Source organism: Lontra canadensis, unplaced genomic scaffold, assembly GCF_010015895.1.
Source record: "Lontra canadensis isolate GAN:19392208 unplaced genomic scaffold, GSC_riverotter_1.0 scaffold139, whole genome shotgun sequence".
Lineage (NCBI taxonomy): Eukaryota > Metazoa > Chordata > Mammalia > Carnivora > Mustelidae > Lontra > Lontra canadensis.
In genome coordinates this window covers 466,966-489,881 of record NW_022631133.1, presented here as the reverse complement: position 1 = coordinate 489,881, position 22,916 = coordinate 466,966, and the positions used below count along the sequence as shown (strand labels likewise).

At 41.6% G+C, this 22,916-nt stretch overlaps 1 protein-coding gene across 4 annotated transcripts in view; it reads left to right on the top strand.

Moving 5' to 3' along the window:
• DLC1 (DLC1 Rho GTPase activating protein) overlaps nucleotides 1-22,916 on the top strand; it is a 412,671-nt gene that overhangs the window by 368,134 nt on the left and 21,621 nt on the right. For all 4 annotated transcript variants that reach the window (XM_032843405.1, XM_032843406.1, XM_032843407.1 and 1 more), the window contains 2 exons: nucleotides 15,034-15,105; nucleotides 19,944-20,025. In XM_032843405.1, coding sequence (XP_032699296.1) covers nucleotides 15,034-15,105; nucleotides 19,944-20,025 — 154 coding nt within the window. The remainder of the gene's footprint in view (nucleotides 1-15,033; nucleotides 15,106-19,943; nucleotides 20,026-22,916) is intronic.

The following is a 22,916-nucleotide window of genomic DNA, read 5'->3' as shown; positions in this document are numbered from 1 at the left end:
CCGCCTTTCCACTGTCTTCCCTCCGGGGACGTTCAGGGCTCGGTGCTTGCAGACCTTCACTATAAAGTCCAAAATCAGCGCTGACTCCCTGAGAGTTGATTCTTAGGGATGTTTAGGCCGCAGTGGCACTTGGAAATCGTGTTTTAAAACTGCTTGAAAGGAAATTCGGGAAGATGTTTTAATTTCAAACTGTTAGTTCAAATATTTTAAACGCTGGAAAGTAATTCCGACTTAGGAAAGTCTCTGGTGGCTGCCGGCCCCGGTAGAGCGTTGAAGCTATTTTAGCAAGCCCCCTGGCTTGCAAGTGAGGGGCGCCTGCTGGGAGGGCTGCGGTGTGCCTTCACGTGCTGGGCGTTGCATCGGTTTCCTAAAATGCCGGGTGGAGATGCCCACGCCCTTGGCTGGGGGGGAGGCGCCCGCGTGGGGCGCGTTTCTGGGCCGGCGAAAGGAAGGAAGGAAGCACGCCTCCCGACCTGATTTTTTTCGTGGCGAAGTCACGGTCTTTGGGAACCCTGCCCCACCCTCCCCTACCCCCACCCCCCTGGCCCCTTTCTCCGACGTCACGGGCTGAAACTTTGATCATTCGGGAGGAGTTTCTCCCCGGGCAGCAGCACACTGGCCATGCCACGTGTAATTTGCAGATTATGGTTATTACTGAATCCGTTCGTTTTTCCAGCGCACAGCCCCTGTGGCGAGGGGATTAGAGCCGACCGGGGTGAGGCTGGCTTAGTAGGAACCCAGGTCCGCAGCCTGCTGCTAGCTGGGCGCATCTGGGAAGTGTCGAGACCTCTCTGCACCTCCTTCATCTGCAGCGCGGGGGTAGTAAGTGTATTTACCACGCGCGGAGCTTGAGAGGATCAAGAGAGCTGGTAGAAGCGCTTAGCACGTGTGTGGTACTGATGCTCCACCAGTACCCGGTTTATTCTAATTACTGTAGCAGGAAGCTCCTGCATATAGTTATCCACACCATGGAGAAGAAAACCTTGCCGCTCGCTAGTTTTGAGTGAGCCTTTTTACACCCAACAGAGTTAGCAAACGGGTTCATTCTCGGGATTCTGAAGCTTTTTCAGCCCTTAGTGGTGAGGTGGGGCCCTACAGCCTAGGCACAGCCATCCCTTAGAGAAAGATTCACCAGGGTGCCATATATGCCACATTCGGATAGAAAAAAAAAAAAATCACAGCTCGGAACAGAGTAGAATACTGAGTCTCAAATTACATTTTTCTTCTCCAAACTCTATTTGCTGAAGGGACGAGGGAAAATAATAGCCCAGCAGAACTCTGAATGTAAATCTATCAGCGGCTCCAAGAGGTTGACTAATTCAGCATCCATCTGGACTGCAGGCTGGTCCTCCGCAGAGATAATTTGCAGACCATAAGTGTGGAACTAGTGGAGGCACCCAGTGCCATCTTGGCTTGCAGACTGTAGCAGATGGCCAGAGGGGTGCCCTGGAAGTGAACAGCCCCCCTAATAGAAGAACTAAAGTCCTGGGGAATGAGTGTCAAATAGTTAGCAGATGTGCATTCATAAGTTATTTCAAGACATTTTCTGAGAAAATGCTGGCAATTGCATGTATTAACTTTTATTGTGGCATGCCAGATTTACAGCGTGGCCCAGGCCTGGCTGCATATTTTTTTCATTAGCACTACTGTTCAGAGTTTAAAATGAAGCACAGCCGACTTTCTCTCCCAGCTGCTTTAGAAGTTTGCTTTTGACCCCCCCCCCAAAAAAAAAAAAATGTTAGTTTCATCTGAGTGACACCTTACACCAGACTGGTCAGAAGCTCAAGAACAGGGACTGACTTTGTTTCCCAGCTCAGACTCCACAGGATCAAAATGAGTAGCTTCCAACTTAAATCTTTTCCTAGAGTGGAGAAGTACGGTTTCGTTGACTTACTGTGACTTTAACTTAGCAATTTTCAGTCTTAATGAGAAACACCGCTTACTCCTTAAGAGTGAAAGGGTTTGAATAGTTAAGCAATTGATTATGGCTAATAGAAGGCAGTGTTCCAAGTTTTCATATGCTGGGCCAACCAGAGGATTTTCCATAGTCTGGAGAGAAGGTGAGAGGCCAGTTGCCCTTTAACCTAAAGGCTTATTGTTGTTGTTGTTGTTGTTGTTATTATTTTGTTACTGTTCAATACTATAGTTCAAAGAGCAAAGACTAAGCAAAATGTTAGGGTGTTTTTACATTAAAAAGGGTTATTTGGTTGCTTCTGAAAAATATACCAGGTTAATAGAGAAGCATATTATGATTGAATAATTATTACTGGAAAAGGGTAGAAAAGATATGTAATACTTAAACTCTTACTTGTAGAACTAGCCTGGAGCTTAGAGGGGATACAGGAGGCCCCATTAAGATGCCTTCCAGTCAGAGGCTTGGTGGGATTCAAAGAGGTGGTTCGAAATACAAAGTACTTGAGTTTCTCTTGGTGTCCCCCTGGAGATTTTAAGCCATGATGCTATGGTAAATGAGAGTGGTATTTCTATAACTGAGGCAGATAAAATGCCATTGGAAAATATTCAGGAAAAGGTGATTTGGTCCAGAAGAATGGGGCATCCAAAGTCCAGTGGGTTAAGTGAATTGTACATTTTTGAAGAGAGCCTTGTGCTGGACAGGATGGTCCAGTATTGTAAACACGAGTTTCTCATGCTTAACTCTCCTTCCTAGCAACAGGAAGACGGAAATGAGGCCATGCAAAAAAAAAAAAAAAAAAAAAAAAAAGGGCCCTGAAGGGCTCCAGACAATACTTGACCCACCCTAGCATTTTCCCTGTGCAGCCAGAAGACTTGCAAAAGTAAAAATAACTTCAGATGTTTCCCCTTCCTCTCTGGATATTGCCAGATCACTAAAGCCCAAATTCTTAGAGCCTTAGAACACTAGTCAAACCTGGCCCCATGGTGTAATGGGCATCAAGGCTCACGTCATGCCAAGGCTGTTCAAAAAATTATAAAGCAGACCTGGGGAAGAAAGGTGATCTTCATTTTCTGTTTGCATAGTTCATTGACTAGAATTTGGAGTTGGGATCCAGCAGAGAAAAGAAGTTAATTTCTAAACGTGGTCATTTCTCTGAGCTTCACTGAGAGCTCAATTTAACAGGACTCACCCCTAAGATACTCTGGAGTCGCGGGACTACAGTGCAAAGGATTGATGTCCCCAGCATTTAGGCCCTAAAATGTTTTCCTTGTTGCGGTGATCCGGGTGAATTAATGCCTAACCATAAAATGTTCACATCCAACACTGTGTCCCCAAAGAGCATAGTCCCCAGTTCCTCTTCTGAAATTAAGAGGAAAACGCTTTTCTGGAGCAGTTTTCACAATCATCCTTCTATCTGATTCTAGGCCTTTGCATATGGAGGAATTCTGAGACTTAAGGGGCCGTTCCTCTTTGAAGAAAGACGGGCTGTTAAGATTGAAAGTTGCTTTATAGGAATGGGTTACTGGTATGAGTTCCATCAGTGGTGTTTTCTTTCAACCTCAAATTAGTCAGAAATCTAATTAATGTAAAAGGGGTAAGATTCCCAGCCTAGAAGGGCTCTTCCTGTCTGTCTGCCCTTTCCTTGTGGAATCCTGTGTTATTGTTAAGGATTATCATGATCAGTGATAAGGAGTAGGGAGCAGCCCTGCTGGGGGTTCTCTAATTAGATCTACTCCCTCTTACCATTTTTTTCAGTATTCCTTCTTTGGCAGGGTGGACAGTAAGAAAGCCTGGAATATTTAGCCTGTATATTTTTAGAGTCTCTCACGAGCAACAGTCAACCATATCTAGTATAAATCCTCCTTTTTTTTTTTAAGATTTTATTTATTTATTTGACAGACAGATCACAAGTAGGCAGAGAGACAGGCAGAGAGAGAGAAGGGAGGAAGCAGGCTCCCCGCCAAGCAGAGAGCCCGACGCGGGGCTCGATCCCAGGACCCTGGGATCATGACCTGAGTCGAAGGCAGAGGCTTTAACCCACTGAGCCGCCCAGGCACCCCTAAATGCTCCTTTTTAATTTTTATAAAAAATCCACAGACTTAGAATACTAATAATAGTATAGAAGCTGAAACGGATCACGTTGTTTGCTCTTATTGTCACAATTAACCCTCAGCTCAGCAACTCTGGAAGAGCAGATGTGATTATTCCCCTTTTATAAATATGGAATCCGGGACTTGGGAGTGAGCGTTCCATTCCTTGCTTCAAATCACTCACTGTACATGGCAGAGTTAGGATTTCAATCAGGTGTGTGTGGTAGTAACGTGCAGCCCTGGGAGCTGTGCTTGGCTGCAGTTGGTTCGATTTAGAAGACAATACTTGGTGGCCCTGGAGAGCTTGGCAGTCATTCTGCAGTTTTCTAGGGGGATTGTGCTCTTAGGTGGGGAGCTACAACTTGAGGGTCCAAAATCGACTAATTAGAGGTTTCTAGATCCCCTCTCTGGCTTAATGCATGGACACTTGAGCCTTTGTCTTTAACATTTAGGGAAGGAATCTCGGATTCCATTTCCTAGCTTCTGTGGACCATCCTGAAGAACGCTTTCTTCCATAGAAGTATCTGAAAATAATACTTCTAAGGGAAAATTTTCTTGCAGATGTCAGTGAAAACACGTGAATAGCATCTTGAGCATCACTGCCTATTAGGAAATGTCCTTGGACAGCAAAGGGTAAATAAAAACGTTTCACCTGGCTAACGCCCCCATCCTGCAGTGCTCATGTGGGAGGTGATTTCTCCAAATCCTTCATCCTGGTGTTTTATTTTGCTACTGAACCGAGTTTCACGGTGGAAAGTATACTCCTTTTCCATTCACACAAACCTCTGCTTAGGGGCCTTTTCATGTCTTACCCCCTCCTGTCACCAGGAGGAAAATCAAAAACTAACTGAAGGCTGATGTCTTTGGAGCTGGGGTCCTCCGATGCCTCTGACACCTCCCATCCACATTTTGTTCTCTTCCTGCCCCACCTTCCGGTGTCCCACAGAGCGGATTGGAGGCAGCTTCCTGGAGCTTGTCAGAAAGGCGCCTTCCTTCTCCTTACAGGAGTCTCTGGAGGATGTGTGAGGGACAGAAGTTTTCCACACCCTGCGGTTGTAGCGTTTCCCAGGCTGTGAGCACTGAGGAAGCCATAGAGGAAGGGAGCCTGGAGGTGACACGGCTGTGCCACAGCCTCGCCTTGCCCTTTGTCACACCCAGGTGACAAAGTAGATAGAAGATGCTAAAATTCTGAAAATCATCTTCACCTCCCGAGTCTGGAGAAAACTATAAACGCACAGGGGACAATCTCCTCACAACTCCTGTTTTCGAACTGGATTGCACGAGAAAAGGATCTTCCGTAATGCTTGTGCATTTCTATAAGTCGTTTCGGTGGAAATTCCAGAACTTGGCAAAAGCAGCCTGGAAAAACATTGCCTCTTCCCCACTGAGGGGCAGCGGAGATGCCTGGAAGTTCAGAGACTAGTCCAAGGTCATATGTGTGTTACATGGTGCTTCAGACCCCTTCCTGCCCAAATGTGCGAACACAGTGGGGATAGCAACAAAATGAGGATCTTCATTTTTGTAGGAAAAAATGTATCTATATGAAAGAAGAAGCCTTCCTCAGCTAAACAGATGTACCCAAATCACATTTTGACCACTAGCTCATCTGTGTCTGGGGAGGGCTGGTTGTCACCAGCATTTTGAATGAAAATTCTTTAGCTCACCTAGAATACAGTAGTCCTTATTTTTTCTTACACAACAGAGAACTTCAAATCGTACAGTGTTTCCTGTTTGAGGTTCCATGTAGGGACACCCAAAGGCAGCTTATCTTCACCAGTATCTGCCATGTTTTTATTTTCATTGGTCTTCGTGTAAGGCAGTTTGATGTTTCTTTCTATTCTGGCTTTCCTTTTTCCTGTCAGAATGGACTACAACCAGTGTGGACAGTTTCTTTAGAATTCCTCACTACTGCCTTTATTTCTAATTTAAGGTTTCTGTAGCACTGCAGTTCACACCGTATTTCTACTTTTCCGTGCTAGGGACACTGTGGAACCTGGAGCAAAAGTCAAAGATTGGGGATGAAGGTTTCTTAGTATAATTAGCTTTGCTAATGTGTGAATGAAAGAATTGATGTGCCTGCAAACCTTTCATCATGGAGAAGGGGGGAGTGTTCCTTCAGGTTTGTAATCCAGTATTTTGCCTTGAATCATAAATTGTAAAGGAAGTGGATTGTATAATCTGAAAACCTAAAATCTTAAAATCTTTCATTTTATGGGAAAAAAATGAGACTCAGGAAAAAAAGCAAGGGTCCTTGTAAGTATGTTACTTAGATTGTTTCCTTACTTGAAATTGTTTAAATGGTTTTCCTAATCCCTGCAATTATGATCTTTAAAGGGTTTTGTATTTTAAGAATTATTTGAAGTCATTTTTCCTAGCAATGCTTGGTTGGAAATGCATAAATATTTGATGTAGAGTATTAGAAATGTGTTTGCATGTATGTATGTAAACCAAAGGGGTTTTGTTTTTCTTTTTATCCACCCCACGTAGAAATGAAATAGAAAAATGTGATGAGGCCCTAGCCGTTTCCTGAGTAGTGTGTTTTCAGTTTTACTTCTTTGTGCCAGTTTCTGATTAGCTGGGAGATTATTTTCTGTTCCTGGAAATAACTGGATCCGTTTAAGTCTGGAATACCTGAGCTCAAACCATGTCTCACAGGGCCTCAAATGAATACAGAGCTCTTTGCTTCTGTGAGGGAAGAGCACATATTCTTTGATATGAAAAAAACAATATTTTGCAAACACTTGAACTAAATGATCCCCAAAGGGGATTTCAACTGATTTCATTTCCCAATGCCAAGTGTCTCTTCACATGCATAATCCCAGGTAGAGGCTTGTAGGGCGTGTCTAAGGGTTTTCTTTCAGGCAAAACCCTTTATTAAGTTGTCATCACATCATTGGGCAAAATGGGTCCTTTTCCCCCCCTTTATATTATTTCTAGGAATGTTCTTCATTAGAAAGCAACATATCTGGCTCCGGACCTCAAGCAGGAGAGAGAGAGGGAAAAAAAAAAATTACACACAAAAAGAAAACTTTCCCAAATTTGCAGTTTTTCCTTGTACTGAAAAACAGTCTGGTGATTGAAAAATGAGAGTAATCTCTGCAGGCAGGCAAAGTATGCAGCAAGTGCTCTAGTCTGGGAGAGCAGGGTGGTTCTGGAACCTTGAGCAAATCACCTAAACTCTGAGCCAGCTTCCTCAGTGGTGAAGAGAAAGGATGAAAAGCGCCAAGAAGCATGTCAGCACCCAGCCCACTGATTCAGCAGAAGCCAGGATGCTGCTGGGGGGAGGCCCAAATAGAAGAGCTCAGTAAGCAGAAGAAAACCCAGGGTTTCCCAAGTGTATTCCTCCTATAAAGATGAATTAGTGTGAGGGCTGTGGATGCCCACATAAGCAAAAATATGTAGCATTTTGAGTTCCCCTGTAATATGAACAGTGGCTTTGTGAGACAGAACAAGGAATTGATCTGTTAGAAACCCCATTAGAAATTTTAGCAATAAACTTCAGTCCATTTGCAAAACTGGGAAACTGAACTATTGAACCAGTGTTTTGAGGGAAGAGAAATGTCTCCACATGTAATTGATGATACATCTGGAAACTTAACGATAGAAATGGAACCTATTCTAAAGGTGGTCTTAGAGAGAAGGGGAAATTGGCATAAAGGAAAAACCAGAGTCAGAACCGTGGGGAATTTACAAAGCCTATGGCAATCTCAGGTTTTACAGATGAGGAAACCGGTCCAGAGAGTATTTTTCTCAAGGCTACTTAACAAAGCAATGCATTCTTTCCTGGACCTGTTCTCCTGACCTGTTAACAGGTAATACTTGGCCCTCTTTCTGTGATGGATGATTAGAAAGCGTCGAAGCACCCAGAAGCAAAGCTGTTTTACGTGTGAGCAAATGATGTTGGCTGCTCTTTGGATCACCAGGCTAAGGAGATGCTTCTCTCTGCTCCATGGGATAACCTGCTTTCCACTTCATGCCTCCTTCCTTTGTCAGTGTTAGAGTAAATCGGACTGCTCGCCATGCGTTCACAAGCACCTGGGTATCAGCATCTCTCCTCCTGACTTCTCTGTCTCCTTTACTGTGAATCTTGTCTCCCCCATCAGTCTTCCCTGTGAGATCATCACCCCTCCTTCAGTAAAGGCCAAGCATAAACCATGTGCTCAAGCAGCCCCCTCCCACCTCTGAATTCAGTCACATCGCATTCTCCTCTGTAGGAAGTTCTTAGTTTCCTTTCCTTTTCTTTCTTTTTAAGAAAAAGCTATGGTGTGAAAATAATACGTTTCAAACTGGTTGCTCTGGTAGGTAACAAATAACTATTTTTTAAATGGAATAGAAAGACATAAGAATGTATTACGTATTTTAAGTCTCAGTTTGGTGAAACTTATTTCAGTTGGCATGTGCTTACAAACTCGTGTTAGTATACATAAATGTGTGTGTCTGTGTGTGTGTGTGTGTGTGTGTGTGTGTGTACACATGTGCATACATACATTTGTGTACCAGGTTATAACGTATATTGTATTTCTTATTGTGGATCCTGGTCAGAAAAAATTAAGATCCTTTTTTTTTTTTTTTAAAGATTTTTTACTTATTTATTTGACAGAGATCACAAGTAGGCAGACAGACAGAGAGAGAGAGAGAGAGGAGGAAGCAGGCTCTCCGCTGAGCAGAGAGCCCGATGTGGGGCTTGATCCCAGGACCCCGGGATCATGACCTGAGCCGAAGGCAGAGGCTTTAACCCACTGAGCCACCCAGGCCCCCCAGACCCTTTCACTAGAACAAAAATCATACTGTATTTATGTAATACTTATTTATTGAGCAATTGCTTTTTGTGCCGTAGGTGGTTGGGATGGATCAGAGAGTAAAGGAGACAAAAGAAAATTGCCCTTTTGGAGCTTACCAAGGGGAGAGACAGAAAGTAAACATAAATAAACAAATGTTTTGGAAGGAGAAAAACTAAATCAGGAAAGGGAGTACAGAGCCCTGAAAAGCGGCCAGCGTGCTGGATCTGATTACAGGAGGGAGATTAGATGACAGACGCAGCACATTAAGAAGCTAGGGTGTGTGAACCACAGTTAGGACTGGGGCTTCCACCTAGGAATTGGGCTCATTGGTGCTGCCTGTATCCGGTCACTTGGACTTCCCACAAGGACCTTAGAATAGCCTTTAGCCCTTAGGAAATCAGATTTTTCCTTACTAGAGGATCATGGGACACCATGTACTTAACTGTGAATTACCTTTTCATTTGGCTTCCTGCTTCAGGACAGGAACCTGTGTCTGATTGTCCCCGAGTACATTTGGCAGCGCCCTTAATAGATGTCCAATAAATAAATATTGAGGGAAAGGGGGCGTGAAGGGTGGTTGGCTTTACTTAAAGGTACCGCTATACTAGAATATACCGCTATACTAGAATATACCTAAAAGTGGGGCTGGGTCAGCTACTGTTGGGCCAAACAGCCTTAGAAACTGAATTAATATCGATGGCTCTTCCAGAAGCTTCCTAACTGGTTTCTTTCAGAATATGCACAACAGATGTTTAGAATATTTTTAGGCACCTGAGGGTAGGAATGTTGTTCGTTGCTAGTCAAACTCTTTGCTGTGATTAGATAACATTGGAGTGTAATATATATTAATATAGACATTCTGCTGTCTGACTTAGCCTATAGGAATTCATTTTACATAGGTAAATCCTGATAACTGGTCTTTGGCAGATGTGTGTGTTTAACATTTGTTTTTATTAATGGTGAAAAGAGGAGGTTCATATTCTAGTTTATAGTCTGTTTTTGAAAAAAGGAAAATAGTAGCAGATTCTCTTTTCCCTCACACAACTATATTTATGCTTCCAGTGTGGAAAAAATAGTTTTTTGGGGGTATACAAATGAATTAAGAAGTCTTTGATAGATGTTCCTCACCCAGCATGGGGAAGGTGGAACAGAGAAGTTGATGGGGTGGAGAAGGGGGAATTTGGGGCCAGAGGGAGAACAGATTAAGAGCTCAAGGTGTGAGAGAGCCTGGTTCCTCCTGGGAACCCCAAGGAGTTCAGTAAGATGAACAAAGCCTGCCTTTGGAGGCCTTCCAGGAGCCAAATGGATAAGGCAGAGGTCAAATTGAGAAGACTGTGGGTCTGTTGAGTTTGAATTGTATCTGGAAGGTGGTAGAGAGTCCCTGAAGAATTATAAGCAGGGGAGTGACGTAAGGAATTATGCTCTGCGTAAAAGTGAATCCAGGGGCTCAGGGACTCTTGGACTAGGATAGATTTGTTGTGGGTAAGGAGGGGCAAAGCTTCTGACTGAATTCAGTTGGGAGACTCTTGAGGTAGTCCAGGAAGAAGGAGTTCCCGATGCAAGAATACAGAGAAATGTCTGGCTGCCTGTCCTTAAATTTACCTAGAGAACTTCTTTTAAAAGGCGCTGCCTGGGTCCTCCCTAGGCTGAGAAAATCCAGATGCCTGGGAGTGGATGGTGTGTGGTAGTTTCAGGAAGCTTCCTCCCCCCACGTGATGCCTACTGCATCCAGGGCTGGGAGCCACCGAGATCAAGGTTTTGAAGCCATGGTTTGCTTCTCCACTGGGCTGCCCTATGAAGCCCATCTGCCAAGGACAGATGGGCCATTGGTGCTCAGCTGCACGACAGTCCTGTAAATTGGCCACCTCAGCAGAGGCTGGAAAATCCGTAAGAATCCTCTTCCCATCGGAGGGAATCTGTGTGATCAGGGGAGAGAAATGAGTTTTGTTGGATCAGAAAACACCACCCTCCTTCACACAGCAAAGGTACTTCTCTGTGATTGTAAAAGCATCAACATTTCTGTGGATATTTGGCCACAGGTCTGTCATATTTGGAAGAATCCAAGGAATCTGGGATTTTCTTGCATTCCTCCAATTCCTTAGACTTTATTTAAGCGACACAGTCCGTGTAGCTGTGGCATTTGCCTTGAGTCGTGATTTGGGTAGCATGTGGTCCTGGAAGACAGAGCCTGACGGTTCCCACTGTGAAGACGGCACAGAGACATGGAAGTAATCCCATCCCACTTGCACCCAGTTACTGCTGCTCAGCCGGTTGAGATCAGCAGGTTCAGCAGAATGATGACGGCGTTGGGGGATTTCTGTTTAACTGACCGTTGAGGGGTAAGAGGAAGATAGGGTCATCCCATCATGCCAGGAAATGTGCAAATATGGGCTAATGGTTCCCAGCCTTACACAAAAGGGTTTCTGGACCTCATTCATCTTACACAACTAACCACTAAAGCTGGTTCCAATAAATATTTCCTGTTTCCTCCTTAACACATTTGTCTGTTGTTTGCTCAGAGAAAACCCAGGCATTAAAGTGACATTATTTCCATTGTACTTTTAGTTTCTGATGGTATTTTTGCCTGGTGGAGAATGTTTTTTTAAAAATCATCCTCATAGTTGCATATCCTAAAAGAAAAGTCATACCTTTAGAGCCAGTTAGGGGCCTCCAAAAACTGGTGTGGGGGATTCAGTGACTGAAGTCATGCAATGTGTCCATAGTTTTGATATTTTAAAGGCACTTGTTATTATACATTTTTTTAAGTGGAGAACCTGTCTTGCTCATTTCTTCTTTTTTTTTTTTTTTTAGAGCTGGGGAGGGGTAGAGAGAGGATCTTAAGCAGTCTCCCTGCCCAGTGCAGAGTCCATTGGGCTCTATCTCACAACTCTGAGATCATGACCTGAGCTGAAATCCAGAGTTGGATGCTTAATCGAAGGAGTCACTCAGGAGCCCCTGTCTTGCTAGTTTCTATGAGTCTTAGTTCTTTCTCTACTCCTGCATTTGAATGTAAAAAAACCCCCTCATTTTAAGAAGTTATTTCTCTGCTTATTTCCTCGTCTCTGTATTTTGGGGATATTAGTAATCCACGTTTTAGGATCAATGTGAAAAGTAAATAAGTTAATATGCCTTAAGTGCTTAGACACGTCTTGCCCATATTAAGCGCACAATAAAAACAGCCATTGATAGAACTATCAGGAAGCATCTGGGAGGTCTGCCTAGGGGAGGCAACATTTGGGATGGACCTTGAAGGATGAGTAAAATTTGACGCTGAGAAGATGGGAGATTATTTCATGCCACGAAATCACGGTGGTATAGGGGGAGATGAGCATTGAGTTTGCTTTGGTTTGGAGGTAGAGTGAGAACAGGTAACTGGAAAAATTAGATCGCGTGCCACATGGAGAGCTCAGAAAAAACACACAGAGGTGTTAGAAAAAACACACAGAGGTGTTTAGACTCGATTTTCTAAGCAGTGGGGCTCTAGTGAAGTTTGTGAGGGAAAGTCAAGATCAAGGCTTTACGTTTGGACCTTTGATGAGCCAGGTCTGGTGGATGGTTTTCCTGAGAGAGGAGAGCATTTAGTTGGGAGACAGGAAGGAACGTAATGGCTTGGATTGGGGCAGGGGCTAAAACTGGAAGGGGTGTTCTGTACCCGACTTGGATATAGACATGGGTTTATTTCGTGTTAAATAAAATGAAAATACTGATTTGTTAAAAATCAGTACTTAGATTGGATTGTTACTACCATTTTCTCTTGGTCATTGGAAAAGGGGTAGGAGTGAAGTCAATAATTGTTCCATTTATTAAAAAATCAGTGACCACTTATAGTTTTCCAGTGTTGTCATTCTGATTTCTACAGAAACAGTGTGTTGTGTTCATTTGTTCTGTAGCCCAAGTTTTCACAAGTATGCTTTCTTAAATGTCAACCAGATACTGACTTGCCTCTTTCCCATGGTTTCACATCTAAAAGAAAGACACGTTTTCATCTGTTTTAGGGTAAGGAAAAGGAGGGTAAAATTTCTGGATCTCGGTAGTTCTTGAAAATACTGCTTTTTAGCCATTGTAAGCCTTTAATTAGATTATCTGCTGAAGATGCAAACCTTTGCCTGTTCACATCATTTATTTCTATCCAAATGGCCCTGAGCAGAGTGGCTGTTTGGACACAGCTCTTTAAATGAATTTGTGGTCATTTGGGAGCTTTTCATTTCCTTAGTGTTGGAAAGTGAGTTAAAGAATGACAACTGAGCAATAGGCATTTATGGGCTCCTGTACTTGCTAGGGGCTTTAAGTGAGCAATATATATGAAAGCACTTGGTAATTTGTAAAGTACTATATAAATAAATGTACAGATTTTTTAGAAAAACACCTTGCATCTTACGTGCCTCCTGGCAGGAAGCCATTTTAATCAGAAAATCGGGAACATGCTCTAAAAAGGTGGCAATATAGGCTGGTGAAGTGTGTTTAATTAAGGCTTTTTGTGCCTGTGCTGATCCGATGTCATGTCTGAATATAGTCAAAAACAAGTGGATGTTGAGAATTTCAGATTACCACTTACTGAGTAAAATATTAAGAAAGCGAGCACATTTACTTTTGAACAATCTATTGTTCAGAGCCTAACAATCTGTTCCATGGAAATAACCTCTAAATGGTCAGGAAGAGTGAGTTACTTAAAAAAAAAAAATTTTTTTAAACAAACACTTAGCCTTTTTTTCTTTCCATATCTATTTTTGAGCAGGGGCCACAGACATAGAGAAAAGTTTTCTCGTTCTTTGAAATAAAACGTTGAGCTTTTGTATGCTTTTACAGCAATACAGTTTCCTAGAAAATGTTTATGATTTTACACAAAGCTGTTTTAATTCCTTTCTAAGACAAGGTGCGCGTATAAATACATAAAAAAACTTAAGTACAGGTAATTGACACTGGACAATTCTCTATATTCTTTTATTCTGTGCAAACATTGAGGTTCTTCTACATGTCTGTCACTTTCCCTCCACCCCCAAATTCACTCCCGAATCTCGAGTTTAGAAATGCTGCTTCATTGCTACACTAGAAAGATTCGTGAAAATAAACTTAGCCTTGCCATTTATTTCCACTCTCGTGCCTGCGCCGTTTTTAGTCTGAGTGTTCACTAACTCATCCGAAGACAGCAAGTTATTTTTCTCTTTGGATGTTCTAAAAAGACAACCCTACTTGCTTTCACGAATTTGAGTGTTCTTAATGACCTTTTAAAGGCCAAGGAACTCATGAAATAATAGGGGAAAAAATGCTTTGAAACCATAGTTACTAGACAAAAGTGAGCTATGGGTGCTTCTCCTAATACAGATTATCTGCCTCCATCTGGCTCAGAGGAGAGATCTCTTAACGAAGATTTGAATCTGGAATAAATTAAGCAATGTTAAGACATTTATAAATGAATGAATCACCTTATATACCTAAGTACTCCAATGGCATGTGGAAGGTGGGAAGGAGAGTTGAAAGAATATTCTTTGTGCCAGCAGAGAGAAGCTAATGAAATGTGCCCCAGACCTCCTCTGTGAGTCAGTTTTAAAGGGATTGTAAATCCGTGCTTGAGTGAGTTTGAACACAGTGTGTCAGAGCTCTTGGCCTTGCTGTTTATCAATATTATCTACAAGATGTTAACCACAAGGAAGTAGGGCTTTATTAGGCATTTCATCCTACCAGGATCGTGGAATTTATTGACTTAATGCCCTCTGGGTCACCTGACAGCCGGGGTCTCTTACTGGTGGGGGTACTGAAAAGCACATTGCCACACGGCACCCGGGTCTTTTCTGCTCATCCCGTTGGGGGACAGAACGTCTCTCCCTTTGGTCAGGTTAGTTCTCTTCCAGGGTGTCACCTGTCAGTGATGTGAAAAGTAAACCAGGTTAGACCATCTAGGTTTAAGATTACTTAATCCCTCTTCAACCTGCTTGATATGCCCTATTTTCATGATCGTTTGTAACCTGAACACAGAAGAAGCACAGTCACCTACTGCTAGGACCCCGTTCTTATTTTTCAAGGAAAGATAGATAAAAATGCATTTTTTGAACTCTGAAAAGGTGTACCATATTTTAAACCATTTTGAGTTAAGTCGACTTCACGTAGGTATATGTGTATTTATTTATTTTGCTTATCCATTGTCAACAGACGTATCTTGCTTGTCTAACCAAATCAGAGTTTGTTAAGGAAGCAAGAATGCTGAGGTGCCCATGACTGACCCGTCTGTCTGTCTTTGGCTCTGTTACAGAGATTGAAGCCAAGGAAGCTTGTGATTGGCTACGGGCAACTGGTTTCCCCCAGTATGCGCAGCTTTATGAAGGTGAGTGGGGAGTCCTGTTTGTGGTTTTTTGTTTTGTTTTTTTTTCCATTGGCATATTCATATCCTTGGTTCATGATACTACTGATCTATGATTTATTTTCAGACATATTATTACTCATTAAAATATTTCATTAAGCAAGCAATGTAGCAAGTCCTAAGACCCCCCCCCACCACTCAAAGCAAAAGCTAGATAATAATGTACCCATTAGATCCCTCTGCCACCCCCTACCCAAAGCAACTCATTCTGAAACTTCTGTAATTCCTTGCATATTCTTGTTTTGCTTTTATATAGTTTTATGACATTTTGGTAATATATATATTTTTATAAAGTTGCTTTTACCCTTATAAAAAGGGTATTATGCTCTGTGTAACCTTGTAGGACTTCGTTTTCTTCACTTCTGACGCTTACGTTAAGATTCTTCTATACTTCGTGTCCCCTGGATCACTTGCTTCGGCTGCTGTGGAACAGCCTGTCATGTGTGGACCACAGTTTATTCACATTCACACTCTGCTGGGTGGGCATTTTGGCTTTTTCTGTTTTGCTTTTACATTCTGGAGGCTTATGAACATGCTCATACGGTTTTATACTCTCGTGGTACCTCAGCAATAATTTGTATTTGGAGGAACTGAATTACTGGGTAACAGGGAACACGTATGTTCAGCTTTATAATGCAGATTTTTCTAAAGCGCCTGTACTGATTTTCACCCCTACCAGTGATATATAAAGATCCTGTCTGTCCATGTTCTCTCAACACTTGATATTGTCAGGCTTTAATTTTTGCCAGTCAACATGGATCTACTTTGACTTCCACTTCTGTCATCATGAATGGTAATGCTCATTTCTTCCTATCATCTGGCAGTCTTTCTGTGTTCTTTTGTGAAATGTCTGTTGCCTGTTTTTCTCATGACTCAGTTGCACTTTTCGTAATGATTTCTAAGAGCTCTTTATTCTAAATAGTAAGCTTTTATGGGTCATGTGTTACGGATGTGGCTCCCTGGGTTGTAATTAGGCTTTTTACCTTGGTTTAGATTGTCATTTGATGAATATTCTTTTTTCCGTGGCATTCAATTTTTTAACTAAGGAAAATGGACTGTTAAAAAAAAATGAAGATCGAGGCTGAACGTATACTCCTTCATTTTGTCATCAGTGCCCTGCGGGTCACTGTATACACTGTGCTATAGCGGTGGGGGAAGAGCTCCTCAGGCTTGGCTCTTTCTGAAGCTCTGGCTGCCTGGTGTGGGTAGAGCATGCCGTGGGTGTGGCGAGATGAATAGGCTGTTCATTTGCATGGGCCTTTTATCATACTGTATGTGAAGTCATCAAAAAATAATCATAGTTCTGAATCGGTGAACTCCATTTTTATGGGTAATTTTCAAGCAAAGTTTGGGTGAATAGTGAAGAGATTCCTAAACTGAGTAAGTTAAGTGAGTTCCAGAGCTGCTTCTACCTTGAGCTTTCTTGGTTTCCATAACTTTACTGAGATGATGACATAAGATGTCTCTCATTCACTAATTCATTCATTCATCTACCCATCCCATCCATTCAGCTAACCAACAAGCCATTATTAATTCTACACCAACAGGGATGCCCAACACTGTGGTAAATGCTACATATTTTATAAAAACAAAAACATAATTCCAACATCCAAGAAGGCCTTTAAGGGACTGCCATAGTTTCAAAAAACATAGTTATGGTTAATTTACATTTTAAAAATATGTCTTCTTCATCACTTAAGAAGGAAAGGGATACTAGGAGATAGCCACCATGTGATGAAATTTCTAAAAGATTGAGTTGAAATGATGTCACTTAAATATTTTCACCAAAGATGTTCAGCTCTTCTCACAATAGTTTTAAAATCATGTTTTTTATCCTTCTCTTCTCCTAGGATAATGACAATCAAACTGCTTCCTGTAACGGTGACATTGGGCTCTCAGGGAAGCTAGTGGTCATTGCCAACCTTCTTTAACATATGAGCAAAAAGCCCATGCTAAGAGTGGGTATGGTTTGTAAGCTTGAAAGTGCCAGACATGATCAGCAGGTTGCCTTGAGGAGGGATACGGAGTGGATGGGTGGGTACTCCCCAGAAGCAGATCAGGCAGAGGGAGACCATAGAGATCATTTTTATTTTCCTCGCTCACTCAGCTTAATTAATTATCTAATTTTCCATACCTGGTCTTCCTCATGGTAGTCCAGACTGAATGTGTGATATTTTCCCATGAAGTTGAATTCAGAATTATTTTATTGCTAGACTGTGTAAAAGATCTTACTGTTCCTACATTATAGAGAATATTTCCAATTCCTTTTCTTTTTCTTGTTTCTCCCTCTCTCTCTTTTTTAAGGGGCTTGGTTAACCTGCATGTTTATTACGCTGGAGCTGCTTATCTTCCCTTTAGAGAGGATTCCTGACCTATTAACATTCACAGTATCTCTGTCTTTCAGAAGGGCTTGGCTCTGGGGAGGGCTGGGGAGGGACCACCATCCTATCAAATTCAATTCACAGCTCCACTGGAGATGGGGAAGGATAATTGCATTTGCAGTGGCAGTAAGATGGCTGTCCTTTTGTTCCTTTTGTTCTCCTGTTTAGAAATTAAATTTCCTTCAATTATGTTCATTTTTGGTGTTGATTTGCTGCCAAGCAGCACTTTCTTATGAGTCTATGTTTGCTAAGACTCCTTTCCAGTCTCTGTCTTACTTCTTAGTGAATCCTAAAATTCAGACTGCATTTTCACAGGATGTGTTTGGGGTCTCTTTACATTTACAAATCTTTTGAAGCATAAGCCTATTTTGGGGATATACTGTATATTGTTCTGGGCGATAATTTCTGCTCTCCTGCCCCTGTCTGTAGGGTGAGTATAACGCACTACACACCAACCCACACATTCCTTGTCTTCCTGTTTTGCTTTATTTTGGTCTTTGGCAATTTATACTTCCTGCCCTTAAACTCAAGCTGGAAGATGAAATCCTAACCTGAAGAACTCTGAGAACTTCTATACATCAATAAATCGTATCTTTTAAAAGCTAGTCCTTTCAGAACAGTCTAGGCAAATAAAAGCAATTGAATTACTTCACTTCTCTCTTACATTTAGTTCCTACCTTCCCTAGGTTTTGTTTGTTTTTTAAACAGAATCTGAAAGTTAATTTGGGATCAGAAAGGAATCTAAAGGACAGTTCTGGGTACACGAAGTTAGAATTATTAAAATAACACGGTCCTGGTCTCCTGTACACTTAACAGACATGAGGTTTTCGTTTACATTTATAGATCAGATGTTACCCTCTGGGAGTATTAACATATATTCTTTAGTGTCAGCTCTATTATTTAGTACTTAAAAGTTCTTAATGTCTGCTCAAAGTGAAATAAAATGTGACGACCTTCAAACAGTTTCACAGTCTGCCATATTCACTAATAGCTGACATTCACTATAAGCTTACAGAGTTGGTCCATAAAATAATGAAGAGATAAATTCCTAAGTACCAAGTTTCACGTATTTCTTTGTTAAGCTTGGGCTACCTCATTGGTCTGCCTATGTTATTCAGGTAACAATAAAGAACTCTATGCCTTCAGAAAAAGGAATTGGACTATAACAGTAATGATGTTGTTTCCAACATTTAAAAAGACAAAGAAAAAAAAAAAAGTGCTCTTAACCATTGTCTCTAGGAAGTAGATTGTTAAAAATAAGGAGCTCCATCATGAAAACGTCACAGTCAACCCAGGAACTAGAACGCTTGTATCTCCTGGGAGCCTGAGAGCCCAGTCTATCCCTGTACAAAGCATTATTAGCCATTTCAGAGGCCATGGGGTTGGTTTTTTTGTTTTTCTGTTTTGTTTTTGTCTTTGTTTTTGTTTGGTTATGCTAATCCCTGTTTCTTGCTGTGCTGATTTATTGCCCCCATTCCTGACCTGCAGAGGTGCACCAAAGAACTCTTACTCATCATATTATGTAAGTGTTCTACAGGAAAGACCAATTATACCCTAATAACTGGAACTCCTTAGAGGGTAACTTGTTTTTATCTAGTGGCAATTCCAGAGCAGTTGTAAATTTCCACAGTGGTGCCACGGGTCGCCCTCCCCTCTTCTTGAATGTATTTATCAACAAGGGATAAAAAGGGAATTCTTCTATTGAGTTGACTTTTCCCCCTTTTTCCTTTTCGGTTCTGATATAACTTCTAGTATTCTAGACTATTGAACTCTCCTACAGCTTAAGGGATTTGGGATCCCATTGTTCTCCAGCAGCTTTGTAGCTAGCCTTTTGTTTTAGGGGGGGAGTTATATAAACTCCTGAAAAGCCATATGGAAGTGCTAATATTTGTTTAAAAATAGCATATCCTGAATTCTCTTTAGCTTTTGATGTCATGCAAATGGTTAGATTCCATTTCCTACCACTTGCCATTGTTCTGTAGACCTTTCCTTGGCTCTGTTTTCCGTGACCTCTTTCCCCTGATCAAATGTGAGCAGACACACATGGAAAGACAACAGAACAACCACCACCACCCCATTTAAAGGAAGCATCCTTCTGGTGTTGATTCTGGCTGAAACTATAATTTACAGCAGGGATCTGTTGCCTGCTGATTTGTTCCAAGGTAGAACAGTGTTTTGAACCACTTCTCTGACAAGGAGGGATATTTGAGGCTACAGACCATTTTACATCTAAGCTTAGTGAGGACGCTGTTGGAATTGTCCTAAGTTGCTTTATTTTCCCATAGCGCTTGATAGGAAGTAAGGTGCCCTGCACACAGTAGGTATTTAAGAAATTACTTTTTTTTTTTCCCTCTGCTAAACTGGGCTAGATTGGCAAGCATTTAGGTGTTCAATAAATACATGTTTTTATTTTTCTTACAGATCTTCTGTTCCCCATTGATATTTCCTTGGTCAAGAGAGAGCATGATTTTTTGGACAAAGACGCCATTGAGGCTTTATGCAGGTAAATGGAAATGTTTTGAGTGGTTTCTTTTTGTTTTGTTTTTTTTTAGAATGAGATTGTCATCAACATGGTTTTTGCTCCTGTTGGTTCTACTAATTAAGCAGGTGTTTGATTAGTGAATGGTTATGGTAATTTACTTCAATGTAAGTCATAGGCCTTTTAATTAAAATAAGTAACACCTTGTTATTTCATATTGCCATTAAATGACACTGCCCTAGGAGGCCCTCAGATAGACCATTCCATGTTCGATACCATATGACTGCTGAAACAGAGACTGTTCAGATGGTCTGGAAACTTAGAACAGGGCAATTGAGTGTACAAGCCTAGCCAGATACTCCAACAGGGTCATAGCGGCTGTTAGATTGAATTAAAATAACACACTGAGAGGGGTATGTGGGGGGTGGGGGAGTTATGGCACGCTAGAGTCAGGAGAACCATTGTCTGAATTCCAGAGAAGCTTCCGTGAACCTCTTCAGCTTCCCCAGGTACCAAAAAGTAACAATAGGATTAAATAAGGTTGTAGACGAACCCAGCACAAGCCTTTAAGCTACAATGGATGGGCAGTAACCGAGCATTGATATGAGCCTTGCCTAAACCTGTCAGAAATCCTCATTCGTTGTGCTGGTGGGTGTTTGGGCTGAGGGGCAGCCGGGGGGTTTCGGTGAAGTGGAAGTGATAAGACATGCAGCAGACGATGACGAGACACTAATGATCTCTCCAACTCTTCGTGACATGTTACTCATCTTCGAGTTATTCATCCTTCGTCATTTTCCTCAAAGCCTCCAAGCTATAAAAGCTGAATTCTGGGGAAAAATTATACCCAGAAAAAATTTGCATATTGATTTTTTTGTATAAAATTGAAATGAATTTTCTTTCATTCAGTACTTCTTTTAACTTAGAAGAACATCCTTAAGGTAGAACGACACTCAGAATTTATTAACCCCTTTGTAGGCACAGAAAATAGTAGCTTAGGGAAAGTATAATTTTTTGCCTTTCTTCTGTAATGCAGTGTTTTTTGAATCCACTACCTTAAACCATGACTGTAGGGAGAAACAGGGAAGATCTTCAGGATGGCGTATGAAAGAGACTGGTTCTCGTGGTTGAAGATAAAAAGAGGGCCACATTAACCACAGAAACACTGTCACTTTTCAAATCCAGTGAAACGGCTGCTTAGAAATGTCCAGGGTATGTACACATTTTCTGAAGGCAGCCTAATCCCAAGTCCCTCACTGTAGTGTGTAATACCAAAGCTATGTTACCGGGAACGAGAGAATGTCACTAATGCAGTTTGGGAGGGAAGAAGTCAACATCTGGAGTATAAACTACTCCAGACATTTTTTAAATGTTTCAATGCTTAGCTGTGGGATAGAATTCATTTATTTTTTCAATTCATCATTGGTGATAACGCATGTAAATGAGGTCACTCATAACATGGATCCTAGGAAATATTTACGCATTGAGTCAGATCACCCATTTCACACATTTTCTGCCACTCAGTGAGTGGGCCTTCTGAACAACAGCAACAGCTTAGGAATTTCTGGGTCATAAAAATATCACTACAGCACTGCAGCCCAAAGGGATCATGATTAGATTCTTGAATACTTTTTTTTTTAAACATCAGTTTGAAATTGTGTCACTCTCCTCTGAAGAGAAGGTCATCCTCTGCCCTTTGTGATTTTCACTGAGAAGCTACCTCCCTTTAAAGGGAATAAATCTGTGTTTCAGGATCTTTTGTGAAAAGAAAAGACTAGGAACAGCTAGACCTTCATCTGTATTTGGACTCGGCAGTTTATGCTGGGTTGGGTTTCTGTTTTCTCACATGCAGAGAATGATGTCTCAGGTTTAGTGTAATAAGGTAATGGTGTTAAAGCCTTTGAAAATTATTAGGCCCAAAATGGAGGCCCAGATTTGAGTATGTTGAGAAAGTCCTGAGGTTGGGTTTTCTCTTCAAAAAGGAAATCCTTCAGAATTCATACTAACAGTCATCAACTTGTTTGTAATGGAAAGAAACCCCAAGGGCTCTTGTCCATGTTCACACAGACTCCTCAAGGCAAATGATTGTCCTTTTGAGAGACCTAAACAAATGTTCTAAAGAAAACGATGAGGCATCTTCTTGTGAAATGCCCTGCTCGTTCCTAGTTGTCAGCACAGTGGTGGGGCGTACCTGTTTGACTGTTGATGGGATACTCATCTCATGAGCCACATAGTCTCTCAGCCTGTGGAATTCGAGGACCAGTAAATCATGAAGCTGTAGTGTGGTTTGACAGTTTTGTGATTTGTCATGTTCTCTTCAGATTGACAGACTTCTTGTAGGCTTCCATCTTTTGCCCTGTTGAAATATTTTGAGAAGTCCATTTTAAATACATACGGTAAAATTGTTACAGAAACTCAGGTGCAAAGTTTTACTTCATGAAATGTTATTAATCATTAATTCTAACATTTTTACCTTAAACAAAACCTGCTAAAGTTTGTTTTAAATAAAATAATTATTGGAGTACCTGGGTGGCTCAGTCAGTTAAGCATCTGCCTTTAGCTCAGATCATGATCCCGGGGTCCTGGGATTGAGCCCCACGTTGGGCTCCCTGTTCAACCAGGAGTCTGCTTCTCCCTCTCCCTCTGCCCCTCTTCCTGCTCATACTCTCTCTCTTTCTCACTCAAATAAATAAAATCTTTTTAATAAATAAATAAATAAAATAGTTTTTACATGGTTTCTCTCTTCTGCCACCCTCCCACACACATGAATGTTACAACTGCTTCCATATACACTTCAGTGTTCTGCTTAAAAATTTGTTATATTCTTTTTTTTTTTAAAGATTTTATTTATTTATATGACAGAGAGAGATAACAAGTAGGCAGAGAGGCAGGCAGAGAGAGAGGAAGGGAAGCAGGCT